At 58.5% G+C, this 23,794-nt stretch overlaps 1 protein-coding gene across 2 annotated transcripts; it reads left to right on the top strand.

The window, feature by feature from the left end:
* The first annotated feature begins 1,749 nt into the window (after window positions 1–1,749).
* Window positions 1,750–23,788, top strand: ANKRD24 (ankyrin repeat domain 24). 2 transcript variants are annotated; one of them, XM_044254539.1, is made up of 20 exons: window positions 1,750–1,920; window positions 9,157–9,287; window positions 9,368–9,456; window positions 10,340–10,404; window positions 10,897–10,954; window positions 12,326–12,396; window positions 12,589–12,695; window positions 12,880–13,067; window positions 13,545–13,573; window positions 14,189–14,269; window positions 14,424–14,531; window positions 15,201–15,245; window positions 15,338–15,436; window positions 16,407–16,479; window positions 16,718–16,836; window positions 17,016–18,557; window positions 20,451–20,618; window positions 22,298–22,423; window positions 22,569–22,634; window positions 22,824–23,785. In XM_044254539.1, the coding sequence occupies exons 1-20, from the start codon at window positions 1,885–1,887 to the stop codon at window positions 22,899–22,901; spliced, it is 3,279 nt and encodes a 1,092-aa protein (XP_044110474.1). In that variant the 5' UTR covers window positions 1,750–1,884; the 3' UTR covers window positions 22,902–23,785. The 2 variants fall into 2 exon arrangements, with proteins under 2 accessions (XP_044110474.1, XP_044110473.1); XM_044254538.1 differs by lacking the exon at window positions 1,750–1,920 and adding an exon at window positions 8,846–9,052 and having other exon boundaries at window positions 22,824–23,788.
* The last annotated feature ends 6 nt before the right edge of the window (window positions 23,789–23,794 follow it).

Raw genomic sequence — 23,794 nt, 5'->3', positions numbered from 1 at the left:
GGGTGTCTGAGCTGAGCGCTTGGAGCTGCGGCTGTGAGCTGGTGGCCCGGCTGGGAGCAGGTAACCGGAGCCGGCAGAGGGCCAGGAGGCCCGGTGCTAGCGTGACTGGAGTTGCAGGAGGTAGGAGAGGAGGAAGCGAGGGAAGTCTGGGATGGAGACGCCCGGTAGGGCCTCAGGGCCCTGGTGTGTGGGAGCAAGGCGAGGCCACGTTCGTCCCAGCTATGCTGAGGAGCTACCCAGGTGCCCATGCACACACACACAGGCACACACACACATAGACACACACACGCACGCACTTCCCACTTGCCAGCCTTTGCACCGCGTAGGGCCCGTACCCTGTTTATCTGCTGCCGCCCCTCTCAGCTTCCTGCCTGGCCATCAGGCCCTCCATTAGATACCATCACCTCTTCCAGGAAGCCAGTCCTGTCCCCCAAGCCCATGGATCCCCTCCTGCCCCGCCAACCTGTGGACTCCTCTTGGGTGTCTTACTACACCCAGCTCTGGGTGAGATTGAGACAGAGAGGAAGGAAGAGGGTAGGGTGAATGCTGAGTGATGGGCAGGGATCTCGGGAGGGGCGGCTGGTCCGGAGGTAGGTCGGTGGGTAGGCGGGAGGGGTGAATGGGTGAATGCAGGGGTGGGGGTTGCATGGGTGAGCGTTGGGTGTAGAGGCGGATGGACGGTGGGTGGACGGATGGTGGACGAACTGTGGCTAAAAGGCCAAGAGGAACCGCGAGAAGGTGACTTGGTGGCGGGTAGCCCGCGGACGGCTGTGTACACGCTCTGATGGGCGCATGGTGGGCGGACAGGTGGAAGGATAGTTTCGAGAATTCACAGGCGGGTTGGGCACCTCTGCTCACCTGGGGGGACTTGCCTCCATGACTCGGCTGCAGATAATCCCTGATTATCCAAGAAACGTGCCTTGGTGCTAAGGTGGCCTCAGCTCTGGGCCCAGTCGCCAGGAGCCCCTCACTGTTCAGGACGACGGTTCCTGCCCAGACACTTGCAGCCTTCAAAGCCAGGGCTGCGGCCAAGGAAGGGACCCAAGTAGGGTTAGGGAAACCCAGGCTGAGGAGTTAAGAGTTCAGCCCGCGGACGACAGATGAAGCTCATCAGAACACGGGATTTTGGGGAGCGGGGGTGGGGGGGGAGCTCAGTGGGTTAAAGCCTCTGCCTCCGGCTCAGGTCATGATCCCAGGGTCCTGGGATCGAGCCCCGCATTGGGCTCTCTGCTCAGTGGGAAGCCTGCTTCCTCCTCTCCCTCTCTCTGTCTACCTCTGTCTACTTGTGATCTGTCTGTCAAATAAATAAATAAAATTAAAAAAAAAAAAAAAGAACACGGGATTTTGGAACCCGCCTGTGAAGGGTACATAGGAATTCGCCAGGAAAGAAGGAGAAGAAAGAGCGTTGTGTGTAGAAGTACCTGCACAGATGGTAGCTTGGAGACCAGGAAAGGCTGGATCTGCTCAGACAGCAGGGAATACTGGTGAGGTGTATGTATTGAGCACCTACTGTTTACCAGGCTCTATGCTAGGGATGTCACTGAAAACCCACCACAAGTGGGTCAAAAGGGGATTATCTCCCTCATTTTAAGTTGGGGAAGGTAGGTGCCTCGTTAGCGCAGTAGGTAGCGCGTCAGTCTCATAAGTTGGGGAAGGTGAGACTCAGAGAGGGTAAGTGACCTGCCAAAGGACACACAGCAATTAGGAGATGGGGCATCCTGCGTCTGGGTCCTGCTTGAGGGTCTGAAATGGCCCAGGGATGAGGAAGAGGTCCTCTTGAGGAAGGGGAGGTGGGTGACCCTCCAGCTTACCAGGTACCCATCCCACCCCAATCTTGTGTTTCCCCAGGTGGCCTGGGTTGAGGAGAACCATCAGACGCCAGCCATGAAGACCCTCCGGGCGCGATTTAAGAAGACAGAGGTGAGTCTGAGGCCACTGAGATGCCCAGTGTCCCCCGATTTTCAGGCTCCGGTGCCCCAGGGTCTGGCAGAGGAGCCACTGGGCCTTTGGAACACTGTCCTCGGCCCCTCCTCTGATCCTTCTGGCAGTTTCCATTCGACCAGGCCCCTCCCGGTTCTCCCGAGGCTCCTCAGCACCCCCACCCCACCCCGTAGCTTCTGCTCCCTCTACTCCCTCTCCTGTCTACAGCACCCTGCTGCCTTCATGTCCCTACTGCTTCCTGCTCAGTTTCTAGCCACAGGACCTTTGCCCCTGCTGTCCCTCTGCTGGGAAAGCCCTCTCTTGCACACGTTGCAGCCTGTCAAACCCTCTGTCAAACCGGACTCTTCTTCCAGAAGGGTCTCCATTCTCCCAAGCTCCAGTGGCCACTTGCTTTTCTGAAGACTCAATTTCTCAAGGACCCTTATCGCTGGCTTTTGAGTATTCATTCAGCAAATGTTTGTATCAGGCACTGTTGTAGGAGGAAATGCCTGCTCTCTTGGAGCTGACAGTAGGGCAGGGTGGTGGATAGTAAACAAGGTATGTACGTGCAAAGGCAAGCAAGGAAAGAGAGCGCCCAAGGCAGGGGAGATTTTTGCAATTTAAAGCAAGTTGTTGAGGAAGGCCTCACCAAGGAGCTGATGTCAGAGCAGAGATCAGAAGGGAAAGAGGGAGGGAATTGTGTGTATATTTCAATGAAGTGCATTCCAGGCAGAGGGGACAGCCAGTGCAAAGGCCCTGGGGTAGGCTGGAGCTGGCTTCCCATGCAGCCATGCCTTGGACTGTGAGCTCCCAGAGGGAAATGTTCCTTCTTCCGTCGTACACACCCCCTTGTGCCTACCCCTCCAAGTGCCTGCTAGTGTGGGGTCCAGTCCAGGGCATGGATTGAGAGAATCTAGGGTTAGAGGATGGAGACCAGTGCAGGCAAAGTTCAGAGGGTGGGCCAGGCCCGGTGGATTCAGGGCATCTTAGGATGATGAGCAGGTGCCTTGGGCTGGAGTAGAGCGTGTGAGTGGGGTGATCCTGAAGCAGGCCCAGCCCAAGGAGTCGTGGAAAGCCAAAAAGGAAGGGGCATAGGAACGTGCCTGCTTATAAAGTCAGATGGCTCTGGGTTTGGGTGTGGCCTCGTCCTGTCTAGTTGGGTGAGTGTGGGTCTGTCCCCAGCCCCCGGTGGCTCCCTCGGGCTTTCCCAACCCCTCTTATTTAATTTATTTCTGTGATTTAAACCTTAATATTCCTTTTTCTTTGATTTATTTTCATCTGCAAAATTTAAATGTAGTATCATTGAATTCATTTTTACTTACTTCACCTATTTTTGGTTTTATTTGTATGTTTTTGAACACCATAAGGAGCTTACTGTGGGCTTTGCAGATGTTAGCTCATTTATTCCTCCTAACAATCGTATTGGGTGGGAGCTTTTATTATCCGACTTAATAGATGCGGAGAGAAGGCCGGAGAGGTTAAGAAACTTGCCCAAGGTCACACAGCTAGGACGTCCCTGAGGTTAGGGTGGGGAAGGGAGTCTACTGATAAAAAAAGAAATAGGTAGGGAGCAACGGAGGCAGAAATAAAGGCTCACGAACCACTTACAAAATGTTTCACAGAGTCAGACTCATTCATTGCGGAATGACCTAAAATTCTGTACCATCTGAAATCCGTTCTTAAGGTGGACTGTTCCCATTTACCGCCGCCCCCCCCCCAGAATTCCTGAGATGTGGTAGCCAGGTAACCCAAGCCATATCATTGTTTCATTTCGAAAAGCAGAATTATATTGAAATCAAATCCTTCAAAAGGTTTTGTGCAGCTAAAAAAAAAACCAACAACAACCCCAAAGACACCTAATTTGGGACATGGGGGTATTGGGCGCATAGCACAGGTGTGGGGGTGAGTGGGGGGTGCGGACAGGGGTTAAAGCCTCAGGCTGGGTGTGAGGGTTTCTGGGAGGCAGGGAGGAGCCTGGGCAGCAGCCCCAAGAGATCTGGGGGCGGGCGGGGAGAAGCTTGCCCTCCGTGTCCCCCATCAGGCAGCTGGGCAGCTCACTGTCCCTCCCTCCACGGGCTGTCTCCAGTTTCTGGGCAGACAGCAGGAGTCAAGTTCGGCTTTTGTTCGGCTCCCCAGAGGGACGAAAGCAAACACCGTGACTGCGTGACTGCAGACACACAGACACACCTGCCTCCCACCCCACCCCCGGCTGTCTCTGGGGCCAGTTCCCTCCGTCTTCACAGGCCAGCCCCCGCACCTTGGCCGTCTTCCTGCTGCCTGGCATACCCTCCCTGCCCCTTCCTGCTTCTTTCCCACCAGCCTTTCCTTCGAGCCCCCAACACATGGCCATCCTTGCTCTGAGCCTTCTCAGAGCCTTTCGGGGCCTCAGTTTCCCCATTCGTAAGATGGGATTTAACTGGAGCTGTGAGCCTCGTCCTGGAGTTCCCGCGGGCCTCCTGCCCTTATGTCAGGTTTTAGAAAAGTCCCACAAGCAAGAAAATGGGAGCCTCTGGAGGTCCGTGGATTCCCACTGCTTCCTGGAAAGTCTGTCTGCCTCTCATTTGTATTCTCCAGAGTTATTAATTCTTTAATTCATTCGACAGACATAAATACTGGGTCCCTACCACAGGCCAGACCCTGGGGTAGGTGCTGGAGCTCAGGGCTGGTTTCATTGACCCATGATGGGAGTAAAATCCAGACTGCTGCCCGTGGATGGGCTCGGCTCCATTCCAATAAAACTTTACGTATAGACCCTGAGATGTGAATTTCGTGTCATTTTCATGGATCACAAAATATTATTCTCTTTTTGATTCCCACCCCGCCAACCACCTGTAAGTGTAAAAACCATTCTTGGGACTTGAGCTGCACAAAACCAGGCCGGGGTGGGACTTGGCGCACCAGGGGACCAGTTTCCGTAGACCCTTGCCCCCCCACCCCACCAAGAGAGCAGTCTGGATTTTACCCCAAGTGAGGTTGTTGGAGGGTTTTGAGCAGGAGAGAGAAAAGAGCTGATGCAGGCTTCGGGAAGCTGGGGGACAAGTCCAGGGACTAGGAGACCAGGGCGGAGGTGTCCCCGCAGGGAGCCTGCAGGGACGGGGCTGCACCATGTGTAGGAATGGGTACGTGCATGGAGTTAACAGCCGGTGAGGTTAGCTGGTAGATGAGTGGGGGGTGGGGGGAGAGATGGTGGTGCCCACGTGCCTGGGGGGGTTGGTTTGAGGGGCATTTGTCTAAGCTTGTACAGAATCCAGGAGGACAGGCCAAGGCACCTGGAAATTTTTTTTTTTTTTAAAGATTTTATTTATTTATTTGACAGAGAGAGATTACAAGTAGGCAGAGAGGCAGGCAGAGAGAGAGAGGAGGAAGCAGGCTCCCTGCTGAGCAGAGAGCCGGATGTGGGACTCGATCCCAGGACCCTGAGATCATGACCTGAGCTGAAGGCAGCGGCTTAACCCACTGAGCCACCCAGGCGCCCCGGCACCTGGAAATTTGAGGCGAGAGCTGGGAGATCCACTTCACTTCCCCCCTGGCAAGCCTGAGAGGGGCAGTCCACCACCAGGTGTGAGTCACAGGAGCCCTCAATACCCACCCCTCCCTGATTGATTACTTAGTACCAGACTCTCCTTTTCTCTGCCCCACCTCCCCCTCCTCCTGCCCAAAGATGTTCTAAGAATCGCAGATCTTGCCCCCTGGGGACGCTGAGCCAAGTCTAGGGATGTCTGTGGTGGTCACACTGGGGGTGCCCTGGCCATCCAGTGGGTGGGGGCCAGGGATGCTGCTCAGCCCCCCGCTGCCCAGGACAGCCCCCCCAACAGAGAACGTTCTGGTCCTGAATGTCCGCGGTGCCTGGGTGGAGGCGCCCAGCCCTAGGGTGCCTACTGCTTCATCTGTCCCATGAAGCAGTCGGGGAATTGAAAGCCAGAAAAGAAGGAGGACTGGCCCAAGGTCACACAGTAAGTTAACATGACGAAGGCAGATTCAGGCTCCCCCTTCCGGTCTACAGTCACGGCTACTGACCCCAGCTTCCAGAAGGCTGTCTGTGTACTCATCCTTTCTCTCCCCTCTCATTTCTGTGTCTCCCCAACTCACCCCATTGGCCCCTTTGTGAACTCAGAGCCACATCAACACAGTGGGCCGTCCCACCTTTGGAAGTTCTCGTGGCTCGTGGCTTCCCTTTCCTGTTTTCCCCCTCCTTCCGCGGACAGGCCTCCTCCTCCGTCCTACCCTTAACTGTGAGCCCCAAACAGCTGGTCCTGGACCAGGAGGACACAGGCAACTGGGCTGGTGGAGGCGAGTGATAATTTCATCATTTCTCCTGAACATGATCTTGTCCCTGCCCATCCTCCCCTGAGCTCTTCCCGGAATTCCTCCCAGACTCCCCAGTGTCAGGAGTCCTCTCTGAGCTCCGGCTGGCCTGGGCTTCCCTCACTACAGCCCCAGTCACCCTGGTTCATGAATCCCTGGGTGTATCCCTGGGTGTATATGACCCCCAAGGGACCCTCGGGGACAGGTCTTGTCACCACGGGGAGCCATGCCCTTTGCAGTGCCAGACACCCTGTAGGACAAATGGACTCAGTGACTGAAATTCACATGGCTCAGAAGGCCTGGCCTTGTGAGTCATTCATTCACAATGCAAACATTTACCAGCGGCCCCACTCCACCCTGGGGTGCCTGGCCCTGCGGTCAAGGGGCCCCCAGTCTGCGAGAACACCCAGGAGACCCAGACCCTGGGAGCAGATGGGTCCTCTCCCGGCTCGGACCACCTATGACGGCCTGTGTCCTCGGGATTCAGCATTAGATACGCGCGGACGCAAGCACATCCGTGTTTGACGAATGAATCCATGTTGAGTGCCCTTACTGTGTGCCTGGCACTGGGGAGCGTTTTGCGTGGCCGATCTCCTTAGTCCTCCGATAACCCACCGCGGACAGTAGCTACGGTTTATTTTGAAACCCATTTTCCAGGTGAGGACAGTGAAGTCTGAAGCAGGTGAGCAAGTACCTGGGGCGGGGGAGGGGGTCGCATAAATGTAAGTGCGGAGCGCCTGGGGGCAGGGCCCTGGACTCAGGTTCAAGTTTGGGTCCCCCGGTGCGCGCGTGCGTAGCCGCGCAGAGTGGGAAGCTCTGTGTGCCGAGGGATCGGGCCCGGAGTCCCCTGCGACCCGCGGCCAGCTCGGACGAGGCGGAGACGCTGCAGGCGGGTCCCGGGAGATCGAGCGGGCGGCCCGTGGGGGCGAGGGAGCCGGCCTCGCGGGCCGCATCCTCCTCCAAGCAGGAAGGTCAGAGAGTGCCCGGGCGGCTACCGGCCTCGGAGACTAGCCCCTCCCCCACACGCCCCCTACCGTGGAGGCGGGACCTCCGGGAGGGGGCGGGGCGCGCGGGCCGGGCAACAGAGCTCCGCGGGACCCCCACCCCTCCCTCGAGTACCCCCAAGTTCCTCCCTCTGGCCCCCACAAGTCCCAGCCGCCCCTCCCTCCGGCCCCTGCCTCCAGCGCACTCCAGCCCCTCCTCCCGGCCCCCACCAGCCCTTCCCTCTAGGCCCCTGCGCCTCCCTCCGACTCCCTCCAACCCCCGCCAGGCCTCCCTCTTGGTCCCCCAGCCCTTCCCTACGGACCCCGTCCAGCCCCTCCCTTAGGGTCCCAGGCCTCCCTCAGGGTCCCCAGCATCCCCGCGCTGCCCCTCCCTCCCGGCCCTCCGTCAGCCCACAGTCCCTCCCTCCGAACACCCCCGCCCCACAGGCTCCCGCCCCCGGCTCTCCCAGCCCCTCCCTCAGGACCCCCTCCAGGCCCTCCCTCCAGCCCCTCTCTCCTGGTCCCCAGCCCCTCCCTCCCGGCCCGGACTACCCACCCCCTCCCCCCGCCTCTCCCTTCGGGCCTCCCCGACCTATGCCCCCTGCCCCTCCCTCCGGGTCCTCCCTGCCCCACCAGGCACTCCGTCAGCCCCCGGAGCCCCTCCCTCCGGACCCCTCCAGCCCCTCCCTCTGGACCCCCTCCGCCCTGCAGCCCCCAGCTCCTCCCTCCGGGGGCCCCTCCGGCCCCCTTTCCAGGCTCCCCCAGCCCCTCCCTCCAACCCCCGGTCCCTCCCCAGGGCACCCCCCGCCCCACCCCACCCCCCTGCGGCCCGGTCGCCTCCCGGAGCACGGAGCCCGGCACCCTGTGCCCTGGCCGCCATGAAGCAGCTGTGCGTGTGCGCCGCCACCTCCTCCGCGGTAGGGCCAGGGGAGGGGGCGCGGGAGCGGGCGGGGCTCGGGCCCTTACTCTCCCCTCCCCACTCCGCCCCTCCCCGCCCCCGCCCCCGCCCGACTTGGACCCCTGCCCCGAGACCCTGGAAGACCGGGAGTGAGGGGGTTGGGGGGTGCGGCGCAGAGGTTGGGGGGTGGGTGGGACATTTGGGGAGACATGGGTACGTTCTGGGAAGCAGTTTTGAGAACAGATGGGGACACTGGAAAATATGGAGGGACAGTTTGGAGGAACAGTTTTTGGGTGGGTTCGTTTGAGGGGACAATTTGGACTATATTCTCAGGGATCATTTTCGGGACAATATATTGACATTTGGAGAACAAATTCAGGAGGCATTCAAGGGATTGTTTTGGAAGGACATTTTTAGGACAGATGTTGTGGTCATTTGGGGGGATGATTTTGGAGAAACTTAAGGAATTTGGGGAAGACATTTTGGAATGCATTTCATGCTAAGTAACGTTTTTGGGGGAACAGAACCCGTAACATTGGGGGGACAATTGTGGCATTTTGGGGTCAGTTTAAGAAGGATGAATGGCGGAGAACAGTTCTGAGGACATTTTTTTTTTTTTTTTTTTTAGTTCTGAGGACATTTAAAGGGATACTTTTAGGGGGTCCTGTGGGAGGATTTTGGAGGTGGGGGTGATGTTGGAAGGGGGTTTTAACTAAAGGATCCGGGCGCTGATCTGGGGGAAATGGACTAGGACGATGCTGGTGGTGGGTGTAGGCTGGCCCTGGGGGCAGATGCTGGGGGATGCAGGCTGGGGGGGATGCTGTCTCAGACCCCCACCCAGGACTACCTCCCCCTGCAGCTGCGGCTCAGCCCCACTGACCTTGGCTCCTGCCCGCCCTGCGGCCCCTGCCCCATCCCGAAGCCGGCAGCCAGAGGCAGGCGCCAGGCAAGTGCCCAGGGGCAGGTGGTGAAGCCTGGAGCCCCAGCCAGGGGGAGCGGGGTGGGGGCAGGGATCGCCTGGCCCCACGACCCTCTGGGTGTCCCCCGCAGAGCCAGGAGTGGGGCAAAAGTGACGAGCGGCTGCTGCAGGCCGTGGAGAGCAACGACGCGGCGCGGGTGGCCGCCCTCATCACCCGCAAGGGGCTGGTGCCCACGAAGCTGGACCCCGAGGGCAAGTCCGCGTGAGTGCCCATGCCCTGGGGGGGTGTGAGGGACGAGGGGTTGGTCATCCTGCAGCTGATCCCCTATCTCTGACCTCCAGATTCCACCTGGCTGCCATGAGGGGTGCAGCCAGCTGCCTAGAGGTGATGCTGGCTCACGGCGCCAACGTCATGAGCACGGATGGGGCAGGTACTGCCTGCCGGGCCTCGGGGAGGGATGAGGAGCTAAGACCAGGGGCCCAGCCTGAGGGTCCGGTTCGTCCTGCTCTGTGGCTTCCCTGAAAAGGAGGAGGATTCCTTTGGGTGCTCCCAGGGAGGCACAGGGACATGTCAGGCTGCGATGCCGAAGGAAAGAGACTCTAGCTGGCACCAGTCAGGGTCAGGCAACAGCTTGTGGTCCTGGAGTGGTCAGGACTCAGGTAGTGGTCAGAGGAAGTCACGGGACTAGAGGAGTACCCGAGCTTGAGAAGTATCTGGGGGGACAGGAGACTCACAAGCAGAGGCTAGGGAGTAGTATCTTAGGTATGTGGAGTAGCTAGGACAAAAGGAGAATCTGGGCCTCTGACAACTGGGGCCCTGAGATTGAATGCATGGCCAAAGGGGATAGCTGGAGCTCAGGAGGTAAGTAGGGGTGGGGCATAGCCATGTCTGAAGGTTTGGGGCAGCCTAGGAGGCATGGCAGTCCGGACTTGGGGAGCAGCAGGAGATTTGTAGAGTATCAAAGACGGGGAGATTGCACACGGAGTGGCAAGGGTTTAGAGACTAGCTGGAACATGGACAGCTGGATTCCCAGGGGCGGTGTCATTGAGCATACAGAGGAGCTGGGGTCGTGGGGTGTCGCCAAGATGGGGGGCCTGAGGAGGGCGTGGGAGTGGAGTGTCGTCTGGGGTGTGGACTAGCTGGAGCTTGGAGAGTCTCTGGCCACCGGGAGTCTCATGATGTGGAGAAGTACCTAGGGTCTGGAGACGGACTGGACACGGGGAGGCTCATCACAGATGGTTGACGCAGGTTTGGGGAGCAGCTGGAAGCTCCTTGCATAGGTGGAGCCCAGGCAGATGCTCCCTGCTTTTCAGGTTACAACGCCCTCCACCTGGCCGCCAAGTACGGGCACCCACAGTGTTTGAAGCAGCTGCTGCAGGTCATCTACTTTCTGGTGTCAGATACTCCCTCAACCTGAGATGCTTCCTTCCCCGGGCCTCCTCCCCTCCTCCCCGAGTTCTAGAAATCCCCCAAGCTCCCAGATACTCCCTGAATCCTAGCTATGTCTTAGACTCTTTTACTCAGCTACTCCCCGGACAACCAGATACTCCCCGAGTGTCAAGTTACTCCCCACACCCAAGATACACTCCCAGTACCAGAATCTCCTGAGCCCCAGCTTGCCCCTAACTCTACGTCGTTCTTAGCCACAGTCACTCTCAGAGCTCCTATCCGGCCCCCCAAACCCTCAGCTTCTCCTGAGCTCCTGGCGATTTCCACTTTTTCACTAATTTTCCGAAAAGCGAGTCACCTGAGGGTCTGGGTGGAGATGGGGGAGGAAGAAGGGCTAAGGGGAGGGGCCAGAAGTACATCCCGGCCCAAGAAGGGGCAGTTCCTAGGGAACCTCCAGTGACCCACACCCCTCCCGTCCCAGGCCTCCTGCATGGTGGATATTGTGGACAGCAGCGGGTGGACAGCCCTGCATCACGCAGGTGGGTATGGCCCAGCATCGCCCTGCTCACCATGACCCAGAGGGGATAGGGCTAGGGATTCTTCTACCCGGGGTCCGGGGGACCTACCATGAACGTCCTGCCTCCTTCCTCTTTCCTTCCGAGTACCTGCTGTGTGCCAGGCGAGGGGCCCAGCATTAAAATTCAGCAACCCTTTGGGCCACAGAGAGGCACCCCATTGGACAGGCAAGGTGATTGAGGCCGGCCCGCAAGAAAGTAGAGAGGACCCAGGTTGTCTGACCCCAGAGCACAGCCTGATGTCTGGCAGGCCTGGTGACAACTGTGGTGGCCGTGTTGGGGTGGGGGGGGGTGTCCAGAGTGCAATTTCCTTTGACCAAATCCTAGAGGATCTCAGGCAGGCCAAAGGTCCAAGCACCCTTCCAAACCATCCGATCCAAACTCCTGCGTGAGGGAGGGGAAGGCACCCACCTGCCCGAACCCGATCCCTGCCCAACGTCTGTCCATCATGCCCAGTTAGGGAATGACTTTCACCAATGGCTCAAGAAACGTCTGACCTTTTGGGAACACGTATTTGGGTTTGCTTAAGGGTTTTAAGGCACGGGTTAAAACTTCCCTGTCGTTGGCGTATGCTGCCACCTAGTGGTGGAAAATGCCTTTTGTCACAGTGGAAGATCACTAGGTTTTTTCATGCAATAAATATTTATTAAGTTCCTGCTCTGTGTGTCAGGCTCCGTTCTAAGCATGGGGAGCAGAAAACCAAATTGCATACCCGCTCAGACACAGAGAAGGCCATCAGATAGAGCTCGTCGACTTTTCCAGTGACCCCTAGCGTGAAACCCTTCTTTCTTCACGGCTCTGGACATACACAGTCTCCCACTTCCTTGACCTCACGAAGCTCTCTCCCACTTCATGGCTCTTGCCTGCTCAGAAACATCTACCGTCCCCCTTTCACCTTTAAAACTCAGAATTCAGATCCAGCCCCAAGAAGCCTGCCCAGTCTCAACCGACGTCAGATCCCTCCAGCAAACATACACTCTCTATATGAGATTTGGAGTGTGGTAGTTAATAGTTAAATAGTTAAACAATACTAGTTAAATGAAAGAGAAGAAATACATAAAAATTAGTCAAAAGTTGCACCTGAAGAGGGAGCTGTGATGGAATATGGAGAGAGCTTGGGACAGCGGTTAGCGGACCTGATCATAGCTCTGCCTCTGACCCTACTGGATGACCAGGGACCTGGCTGGACCTCAGTTTCCTGAGGTCATACCTTTGCCTTTGACCTCCCAGGGAAGGTGGGAACTTCTCATGAAATGAGGGATAAGAATCACCCCAGGCAGAAGGCCCGCAGAAAATGTCTAAACCTTGCGCTATCTACCCTCCCTCTTTTTCCAGCGGCCGGCGGCTGCATCTCCTGCTCAGAAATGCTTTGCTCCTTCAAGGCACATCTGAATCCCCGAGATCGGGTGAGCCTCTAGGATCTTTTTGGGAAAGATGCTGTATTTGAGGTACACCGTCACCAAGTGGCAGCACCCCGGGCTCCCTTTAAAGAGTATGAAAAGGTCTGGAGTGAGGTTCAGGGGCACTCATACAGGCTTCCCTACCTACAAGGTCAGCCTCTCACCTTTTGTCTCGTCCTTCCCCTAATTTCCCACCAGTCAGGTACAACGCCCCTTATCATAGCAGCTCAGATGGGTCACACAGATTTGTGCCGCCTCCTCCTGCAGCAGGGGGCAGCAGCAAATGACCAGGACCTGCAGGGGAGGTGAGTATCTGCCCTTCCAGTGAGTCCATTGTATGCCATATGACCTTGAGCAAGTCGTTAATTTCTGTGGGTGGGGGAACTAGTTGACCTCTTCTCCCACCCCCCAACCCCAGCCTGGGTTGTTGAGGAGGGCTTGGGGATTTGAGAACGTCCTTGCTTCCTCAGTAGCCCCCTCTCCTGGTAGGACAGCGCTGATGTTTGCCTGTGAGGGGGCCAACCCCGAAACAGTGGAGGTTCTGCTGCAAGGCGGGGCCCAGCCGGGCATCACGGACGCACTGGGCCAGGACGCTGCTCACTACGGTGCCCTCGCGGGGGACAAACTCATCCTGCATCTCTTGCAGGAGGCGGCACAGCGCCCCTCACCACCCAGTGGTATGCAAGTCCCCCCATACAAATTTAAGCACCCCATCTCCTCCCGAGCAGTCTCTTGTCACCCCTTTCCCTACTCTAGGTAGTTTCAAGGTATCTCTATTTGCTGCATCAGGAGAGGTTTCATGTTTCCCCTGATATTACTCAGAACAGTTTCAAGGAGCCCCAGAGCTTTTGGATTAATCTAGGGGTCCACTCTGCTTTCCTGGGCCATCCTTATCCTTGGATCTTTGCCCTTCCTAAGACTTGGCACCCCTACTTGAGCCATCCTGGAGGTGCCACTGTGCTCCCTTTATTAGATGGCCCTCCTATTACCGTCTGCAAAAGTAGTTGAGTCCTACTTTCAAAGTCCCGATTCTGGGGAAATTGGTAGCCCACTCCATCCATGAGTCCCCTCCCTAGTGCCCTTCCTAGGGCTGGGAATGGAGTCCCTAACACAGAGTGCCTGACCCTGCTTCCCTCTCTTCCCTGCCCTCCTAGAGGATGACTCAGGCGAGGCATCATCTCAGGTACGGATCTCTAAGCAGTGAATGAGTCCACTCCCCCTGCACACACTGCCTCCTCCCTCCCTGCTCCAAGCTTTATGGAATGAGAAGGAGGAGACGGACTTTTGTCCCGGGGTTATGACCTAGGAAGACCTGTTTGGGGTGAATGCCGCTTTCTGGGTACGCTGCCACCAAGTGACAGCAGCGTAACTCTCAGAACCGGGTGAGAACACTGCGGGGATGGGGCCAAATCATGGGGCTGGGGTCGAGTGGCAGAGGGAACTGAGTTTGGTGAGGGCTGGTGTAGGTCACGGAAAAAGGCAGGTGTGGCCTCTTCCTCCCTCCTAGCTCTACAGCATCTCCGTTCCACACGGAAAGGGAACTTGTAGGCGATCTGGTCTAGTAGCACGTAGCAAGGCACAAAGGGGGAGAGAGCAAAGCATTAGATCTGGAACTCTCAGGAACCACGGCCACTTTTGTGCCGGGATAAGCGAGGATCAGGGAGAGGAAGGGGCTTGCTCAGGGTCATGCAGGAAGTGAGGCCTGAGTTGGGGCTGATGACATTGGGTGGGCTGGGCTGGTGTATTTGGGTGGGAGACTGGCCCGTTCCCCATGTGCCCCCTCCCCGCCTTCTCCCAGAACTCCGTGTCCAGCCATGAAAAGCGAGGGGCTCCCAAGAAGCGGAAGGCACCTCAGCCCCCTGCCAGCATCCCCCTGCCGGTGAGCAACGTCCCTACTATCGACTATCGACTATCTACTATCAGGGGAGGAACAGGGGCCAGGCAGGAGGGGGGGAAGCTCTGGCTCAGGTGTAGGAGGGGGCAGCCCCTGGGCCTCACGTGAAGGTGGTGGGTCCCTGGGGCGGGGGGCACAGGATGACCGAGATGCCTATGAGGAGATCGTGCGGCTGCGACAGGAGAGGGGCCGCCTGCTGCAGAAGATCCGGGGCCTGGAGCAGCACCAGGAACGGAGGAAGCAGGAGGTGAGGGGCCAGGCTAAGCCTGGCGTGGGGTGCAGTTTTGCAGGGAAGACTCCCCTCACCTCTCCTAGCTCCCACCTCCCTCTCTCCATCTGCGCTCACTCTCCTCCAGCCACGCGGGCCTCCTTGCTGTTTCCGCCAGTGTTCCAGGCCTGCTCCTGCCCCAGGGCCTTTGCGTGTGTGGTGCCCTCTGCTTGGAACACTCTTCCCCAGATGCTCCTGTGGCTCTCTCCTTCTCTTCCTTTAGGTCTTTGCTCAGAAACTGCTTGCCAAAGACACCGCCCCTGCTTAGCTTATTTAAAATTGTGGTAGCTCCCACTCTCTTCCCCGTTCTCTTTATTTTTATTCGAAGTACTTCGTGCTGTTGGGATACCATGTATCTTGTTCATGTTCACCCGTTTGACTGTAAGCCCACCATGACTGGCTCACAGTACACGCTGGGTGTTTATTGGAAGAATGGGTATTTCAGTGGGCGAGTGAATGAATTATGGCCCCAAACAGGGTCAGACACTCAAAAAGTCCTTAGTAATGAGTCAGGGGCCGAGCAAGGTGCTGGGTGCACAGTGGGTGCACAGCCGATGTCTGTGGTGGGGATCGGGGGCTACTACGGAGGTGGGGCGGGGACGACCCTCAACCCAGATTCGAGCCTGGTCCCCCCCTTCTTCCCGTCAGCTGCCAGAGGCAGAGGCCAGCTCCCTCCACAGCCTGGAGAGACAGGTAGGTGGCAGGTGCAGAGAGCCAGCCCCTCGGGCACCCCGTGTTTCCTCCCAGAGGCTGGCCAAGCCCCCCTGCTGCCGTCCCCCTTCCAGGTACAAGAGCTGCAGCAGCTGCTGGCTGAGAAGCAAGAGGAGAAGGAGAGCCTGGGGCGGGAGGTGGAGAGTCTGCAGAGCCGGCTGTCCCTGCTGGAGGTGTGGGGGGTGGGGCCGGGCAGGGGGCGGGGCCGGGCGGGGGCGGGGCCTCTCCCCCCTAGGTGACGGGACAACCCCCCCAGTACTCGCGCAGGCTCTCCTACGAGGACACACAACAGTCAGACCTGCAGGCACCACACCCGCACACATAACGTGCCCAAAGTGGACACTTCTCCAGATGCGGGGCCGGGACCCACGGAGGTGAGCGGCCGCCCTCACACACACATGGTCTTGCACCTTAAACCGGCGACCACCGCAAGCATCCCTGAGGAAAGCGAGATCCCACGCGCACGCCAGAAATACCGGCGCCTACACAACAGACGCTCCTCCATCCCACGCAGACGGCACCCCCACAAACCCATGCACACGCACAAATATTTCCCCCGACACGTGATTACACACACATGCGCGAGCACCTGTGCTCTCGCACACAGACCCACCCAAATCTGCAAACACCGCTGAAGCAATCACACCCACACAACAGACTCAGACACAAGCACTAGGTCACACGCAGTCACAGGAAGGCACACGGGGAGGGGGGTGCGGGGCCACGCTACATCCCCAGGTTCCCCGCAGACCCACAAACCCTGAGCTGTTCCTAACAGGCAGAAACCCTCAGCCCCACCTGACCCCCAGTGCAGGATCCCGGACACACGGTCATGGGGGTGCAGCCCTGCATCCCTCTCTCCGTGTGCCCCCCCCACAAGATGTGCATTCACCCCCCAGGCATCGGGTTATGGTCACACATTGGCACAGTGGCTGGGCTGTTCCCTGTCCTTCCCGGGGAGCCCAGCGTAGCCCCGTGGCACACAGTTGGCACTCAGCAAACACTGTGGGCCAGACACGGCTAGTCATGTGCTTGGGGAGCGACAGAAATGCATGAACTCCCCTGTCCACTCTAGATTCCTGGGGGCAGGTCTTGGGGCTGGGAAGGGGGTAGGGACCTGAGTGGGCCCCGTCCCCTCCCCAGAATGAGCGGGAGAACACCAGCTACGATGTGGCCACTCTGCAGGATGAGGAGGGTGAACTGTCTGACTTTCCAGGTGAGCCCCCAACCCCATTCTCCTTCCGCGCACCCCTGTCCCTCTTGTCCCTGAGGCCCCTGGAAATGGAGACTTGACCCACAGGCATGGAGAGAGTTTGAAGCTGGGAGGGAGGTCGGCCCCCACCTGTTATGCATTCCATCTGCCTGCCTTGGGGGCTCCGACCCCCTGCTCCAGACCCCTAGCTCCCATCCCCGGTGGCCCAGGCCCCCTGGGGCTGACTCTGTGCGCCCCCCAGGGGCCGAGGCTCTGCTCTCCAAACAGCTAAGCCCCTCAGCCCAGGAGCTCTTGGCCTCACTGCAGGAGCAGGTGGCTGCACTCACCAGACAAAACCAGGAGCTGATGGAGAAGGTCCAGGTGGGGAAACTGAGGCTCAGGACGGTCGGGGGCGGGCGGGACAGATCTGAGGACCTGAGGGGTCGTTCCCTGGGGGGTCAGGGTGGGCACACGGCTTAAGTCTGTGGGCAGGGAAGGTGGCAGGGCTACTCTGAGCCCCCATAGCCACAAGCTCCCACCAGCTCCCCACTACCTCCCAGATCCTGGAGAGCTTCGAGAAGGACGAGATGGAGGTGAACGGGTCGGCTGAGGTCGTCCCTCTGGCCCTCTATGACTCTCTTCGGGCTGAGTTCGACCAGCTCCGCAGGCAGCATACCGAGGCTCTGCGGGCACTGGAGCGACAGGGAACACGGGGGGCCCCCGGGGAAGAGGAGGCAGCCGTGGGGGAGGGCACGGGCACGGAAATCAAGACCACCGGGAACGGGCCAATGGAAATGGAGCTCACCACGGCTCAGGGAGCCAAAGTGAATGGAGCTGAGACCACAGACGAGGAGGCTACAGGAGTGGAAACTGTGAAGGCAACATCTGTGGGGGCTGAGGCCACAGAGACAAAATCCACGGGGGCTGAGGCCACAGAGACAAAACCCATGGGCACTGAGGCCACAGAGACAAAACTCGTGGACACCGAAGCTACAGAAACAGAATCCACAGGGACCAAGGTCACAGAACCTGAGGCTCTGGGAAAGGGAGGAAATCCAGAAACAAAGGCCACGGGAGCAGAGGCCACAAAGCTGGAAGCAGAGGAAGCAGCAATGACGGCCAGGGAAGCAGGTGCTGTGGGGGCCGAGCCTGCGGGCATGGAGACCACGCGCGTGGAGGCCACGGCGGGGGCGGCCACAGCCCCGAGGGGCCCCCCGGGCCCCGTCCTCCACCCTGGGGCTGCGGAGGCCTGGGAACAGCTGCAGGCAGAGCTGGAGACCAGGATCCGTGGCTTGGAGGAGGCGCTCCGGCAGCGGGAGCGGGAGGCGGCCGCCGAGCTGGAGGCGGCCCACGGCAAGTGCCAGGCAGCGGAGGCGGAGGCCGGCCGGCTCCGGGAGCGGGTGCGGGAGGCCGAGGGCGGCGGAGCCGCTGGGGGTGGCGGCGGGGACGTGGTCCAGCTGCGGGCCGCCCTGGAGCAGGCCCGGGAGGACCTCCGAGGCCGGGACGCCCGCCTCCGGGAGCTGGAGGCGGCCTCAGCCTGGCTGGACGAGGCCCGGGCGGGCCGGCTGCTGGCCGAGGAGGAGGCCCGGGGCCTGCGGGCAGAGCTGGCCCGGCGGGAGGAGGTGCGGCTGGAGCAGAGCCGGGAGCTGGAGGTGCTGCGGGAGCAGCTGGCCGCGGCCACGGCCGCCGGGGAGCAGCAGCGGGCCGTGGCCGCCGAGCTGGGCCAAGCACGGGATGCGGCCGAGGCCCGGGCGGCCGAGTTGGCCGCAGCCTGCGAGGAAGCCCGGCGGGGCCTGGCGGAGCTGCGCGAGGCGTCCGAGGCCCTGCGGCAGTCGGCGGTGCCGGCCTCCGAGCACCACCGGCTGCAGGAGGAGGCCCTCGAGCTGCGGGGCCGGGCCGCTAGCTTGGAGCAGGAGGTGGTGGCCACGGGCAAGGAGGCCGCCCGGCTGCGGGCCGAGCTGGAGCGGGAGCGTGTGGGGAGCGTGGCCCGCCTGGAGCACGAGCGCATCGTGGGGGCCTTGCAAGCTGACGTGGCCCGGCTGGAGGGGCAGCTGGAGGAGCTGGGCCGGCGGCACGAGAAGACCAGCGCCGAGGTCTTCCAGGTGAGCCGGGCCGGGCCCCCGCCGAGCACAGCCAAGTCCCAGCCCAGCCGGTGGCCCATTGGCGGTCTGACCCACAGCCCTGGTTCCGGTCCGGTACGCACCTGACCCTGCTAGCATTTCTAGGTGCACGGCTAACCCTGCGGCAGTTCTGATCTCTGGGACGTTTCAACTTGTGTTATCTTTTTCAAAACCTTCGGCTGCTTTTAACCTTATCATCCGTCTATCTACCGATCTTTCTTTCTTTCTTTCAAGACTTTGTTTATGTGAGAGAAAGAGGGAGAGGGAAAGAGAGAGAGGGCACAAGCAGGAGAGGGACAGAGGGAGAAGCAGGCTCCCTGCTTAGGAGCCTGGGACATGGGACTCGATCTCAGGACCCCAGGATCGTGATCTGAGCTGAAGGCAGGCACTGAACCGAATGAGCCACCCAGGCGTCCCGACCCCATCATTTTTTCTAATGGTTTGTCTGGGAGTCCTCCGTGCACCCCAGGGTCACACAAGCTCTCAGACTGATTGCTTTGGTTCCACAGTCGGGCTCATGCTTTGGTGCTAATGGTGTGTATGGTGTGAGGTAGGAATCCATGTCCACTTGTGGTTTTGTAGGCAGTGAATTGGGCTTTTCGCCCTGATGTTTTTTACTGTGACGTCCATCTTCTCTGCTAGCCTGAAAGCTCCCTGAGGTTCTTCTGGCTGTTTAGAGTTTGTCATTTTGCCTCTGGATCATTTTTGATGCTTTAGCCCAAGAGTAGGAGGCTTTTAATCTAATGTTTTGAACATTATTTTTAATCTAACTTTTATTATTTTATTATTATCATAATTATTGTTTATTATATTTTACTTATATATTTTTATTTTATATTATATTTTAACATATTATTTATTATATTTATTATTATCATAATTTTTAATCTAACATTTTGAACCTAGTAGATTTTGATGCTGAGCTGTTCATTTATTTGAGACTAAGGAATGTGATTATATATATGTGTATGTGTGTGTGTATATATATATATACACACACACACATATTTAAGATTTAAGATTTTATTTATTTATTTGACAGACTGTGGCTCTATTATTGAGCATCTGCCTTCGGCTTAGGTCATGATCCCGGGGTACTCGGATCAAGCCCCGCATCGGGCTCCCTGCTCATGGGAAGCCTGCTTCTCCTGCCCCTGCTCCCCCTGCTTGTGTTCCCTCTCTCGCTGAGTCTCGCTCTGTCAAATAAATAAATAAAATCTTAAATAAAATAAGAGAGATGTAGCCAGTCTTACTGAGTGGAGCATCTACTTACCTACACTCCCCTGCAGCTATTATTTCTACAAAGGCCAATGTCCGACACCCCCCCTCCCCGGGAGGGCCAGTGTTTGCAAAGCTGACATTGCTCTGGTCTTGATATTTTTGTGAAAATGCAGTCATCAACTTGTGGACATTGGTTGGCTTCTCATCCATGTTCTTCTGGCTTTGTTTTCTTTTGTAAGAAGCCGATAAACCTTTACAGCACAGACCGAGAAAGGAAGGCTAGTGATGACGACAGTATAGCACCTTGAACCTCACATTCCCTGTGCACTGGGCACTCTTGGAAGCACATGTCCGGGATCCGTCCATTTCCTTCTCAGAATTACCCTGCGATGTGGGGGCTGTTGTTACCCTGATTTTACGTATGAGGAAACGGACCCAGACAGGTTAAGTCAGCTGTCCGAGGCCACACAGCTAGCACGTCAGAAGTGTCAGCATGGGTCAGAGTCGTCACGGTGTCTGGGAAGAACCCGGGACCCCCCTGAGTTGAACTCCTCAATATCCAATTGGGCTGGAATGTCCTCGGGCCAGGGTGGAAGGGTCAGGAGACTCTGGGGTTGCCGTGTCCTCAGGGTCCCGCGTGGGCTTGGGCCGCAGGTCCAGAGGGAGGCGTTGTTCATGAAGAGTGAGCGACATGCCGCGGAGGCCCAGCTGGCCACAGCAGAGCGGCAGCTGCGGGGGCTGCGCACGGAGGCCGAGCGGGCACGCCAGGCCCAGAGTCGCGCCCAGGAGGCCCTGGACATGGCCAAGGAGAAGGACAAGAAGGTGCGTCCCCTTTCCCTACGCTCCCTTGGAGGGGAGGTTCCCACCCAACAGAGGTTGGGGGAAATCCAAGAATGCCCAGATGAACAAGTCTAAGACAATCAGCCCATTTTCTAGATGGGAGACTGAGGTGCAGAGAAGGAAGGAGGCGGTTAGACACGTGGGGACTGTTCTAACTACGAATTAGAACCGCAGTAACATTTATGGGGTGCTGACTGCATGCTAGGCCCCGAGCTATGTATTTGACACAGACCAACACATTTAATCGTTGCGTCAAGTTCCTGTAAGATTGGTGCTTTTATTGTCCCCAGTTGAAGAAACAAGGCACAGAGAGGGGATGCCACCTCCCCGAGGTTGCACAGCACGCAGAGGTTCAGCCAGTGTTTGGACCCAGGTTCCCAAGTTCTGGTCTTCCGTAATGATGATGGGTGACAGCGGCCCGTGGCTATTGACTTAGGTGGTTTTCACATACTATCGGTTTTAATTTCCCTCTGACCCTGGAAGCCAGAAGGCATTCTTATTCCTGCTTTCTAAATGAGCAAAGCTGAGGCTCTGAGAGGCCAAGTGTGACACATCAGAGTGACGTGTCGGGTCGCGCAGTCACTGGGCAGCACACGTGACTCCCAGAGCCAAGGGCACATTAGTGGAGAGCCCCCCAGCCCTAGCTCACTGTGTGACCTTGGGTAAGTCAGTTGACCTCTCTGAGCCCCCCAGCCCTAGCTCACTGTGTGACTTTGGGCAAGTCAGTCGACCTCTCTGAGCCCATGATCGCCTCTTGCAAAACAAAAAGTTGTGGTTGTGATTCTGGTTTATTGGTTGCAGGGACTCTCCCCCTCGCCACAAGTGACGCTCGGGTCAGGTCATTCTCTATTGGGGGGCCGTTGGGGGGGCCAAGCAGCATCCCTGACCCCACCCTCTCTATGCCAGAAGCACCCCCAGTTGGGACAGCCACAGACGTTCCCACACATGGCCTGGGGTTCCCCGAGGGCAGGATGGCCCCTGGTTAAGAACCTCTGATCTGGAGTATAATAACAAAGCCCAGCATTTATTGAGTGCCTGCTGTTTGCCAGGTACAGTTTCAATTTAACTTCGGTTCAGAATTACAGTAACCCGCCAAGGTGAGAACTGTGATTCCCCTTCCTTTTCAGATAAGGAAACTGAGGCTCAGAGGGGTTAAATCGTCTCCCCAAGATCCCCTGCAGGAGAGGGGCAGGGAAGGACCCAAACCCAGGGCAACCCGACCCAACCCCACCAGGCCAGGCTGCTGTGGGCCTCTGTTCCATTAGCCTCCCCTTCCCAGAGCCTGCAAGAGGGGCTGTGACAGGATCGGCCGGCTTCTGGAAAAAGCCAGAATCCGTGTTCTCCGCTCTGACGTGTCCGTGAATGGGCGCAGCAGCGCACCCGTGAAATTTCCTGTGCGCGCTCGGAAACGTGGATGCGATTCGATTGTCCTGCGTCACGAAACATCACTTTTCTAGTGACATTTTCCCCCCAATCACTTACAAACCTGAAAGCCATTCTTAGCTCACCGACCAGACTCCCAAGGGCCAAGAGTTTGCGGGCCTCTAGGCTATGACCTTCCCTTGCCTGCCTCCTCCCGAGGGAGGTGCTGGACAGGTCCAATGCCCCCGCCCCCGGCTCAGGGTGACTGGAGGTCCCCCCTCCGCATCTCCCTCCACCAGATCACAGAGCTCTCCAAGGAAGTCTTCAGTCTTAAGGAGGCCCTGAAGGACCAGCCGGGGGCCCAGGGCACGGCTGAGGTGGAGGCCCTCCGAGGCCAGGTCAAGGCCTTGCAGGAGCAGCTGAAGGTGAGGTCACAGGCCGGGGGAGGAAAGCGGTTCTGTATTTTAACAGCTGTTGCACTGGCGCATGGGCTCTGGGTGCAAAGGGGGGGGCTTTGGGATGTTTTGGGGGGGGCCTGCTTTTCCAAGTACCTCTCCCCCGTGCCCACAGGAGGCTGCCAGGGACCACAGCGCGGTGGTGGCCTTGTACAGGAGCCACCTCCTGTACGCCATTCAGGTGAGTCATGCCAGGCCACCGGCACTCGGGCCTGTCCTTCCGTCTGTATGGTGGGGGGCTGGTGGCGTCAGGGGTGGGGGGGTTCATGGCCTTGCAGGGGTGGGGAGGGAGGGAAGAGGGAAGCCAGAACAGGAGTGCCCAGACATTCCCTCTCTCTCTCTCTCTCTTTCTCTGCTTCCCCCACCCCAGGGTCAGATGGATGAAGATGTGCAGAGGATCCTGAACCAGATCCTACAGATGCAAAGGCTCCAAGCTCAGGGCCGCTGAGCACCGCAGTGCGGCCCCCCCGGTTCCTGCGCGGGGCATCCGGGCCCCCGCGCTCACGTTCCAAGCCCAGACACCTGCTGGGCCTGCTCAACTGTACTTGGCTGCGTCCACCGCCCCATCGGTGCACTGGCCGGGGTCGACCCCAGCCCTGACTATGCCCCCCCCGGCCCTGGCCGGAGAACCCGCGAGCCCCCGCGTCCACGTCCCATCCTGTTCATCCTATAGCCAGGCAGCACCCCGGACCCCGGGAATAAAAGTTCTCAGAGTGTAGGACGAACGTGTATGGTCTGATCGCTGGGTGCCCCCCACCCCCAGGGCAGGGAGGAGGACGGGGATGGCGTAGAGCAGGACTCGCAGGTGAGGCCCTCATCTCGCCCATCCACAGCTCAGGCCCCGGAATGAGGGCTATGTTCGTGTCATAGAAAGTCAGAACGGGCGACCAGAAGTCCGTGATGAGCAAACTGTCCCATCGTTAAGGGAAGACGGCATCCATGCCCTGAGTCACTTTCCTCACCCTAAATCCAGCCCTGCCTGGAGTCTCCCACTCCAAGCCTCCCTGCCCTTGGGCAAGTCCCCTGAAATCCCCTGGGGCTGCTTGGCTCTTTCCAGCTGGGGTGGGGGAGGTAGGAATGTGGCCCTTCCCCGGGGTTTCCTTGAGTGTCCAGGGAAGGCACGGCATCTGGAGGGGCTCAGCCTGTCCCTTGGCGTCCCTGTGGCTCAGAGAAGGTCCCACAGGTGGGGCTGCTTCCCCAGGGCCCTGTATGTCTCTGTCTCTGTGGTCTGGAGTGTGGCGTGCTGGCCAGGGTGCGTCCCCCACCCCTGCGGCCACCGGGCGGTGAGTAAAGGGGTGATTTTTGTGTCCTGCCTGCGCCTCTCTTCAAACTGTGTCTCCC

Source organism: Neovison vison, chromosome 6 (assembly GCF_020171115.1).
Source record: "Neovison vison isolate M4711 chromosome 6, ASM_NN_V1, whole genome shotgun sequence".
In the NCBI taxonomy this organism is placed as follows: domain Eukaryota; kingdom Metazoa; phylum Chordata; class Mammalia; order Carnivora; family Mustelidae; genus Neogale; species Neogale vison.
Note: the sequence above shows the minus strand (reverse complement) of the source record. Positions and strands in the feature narration are given on the sequence as shown.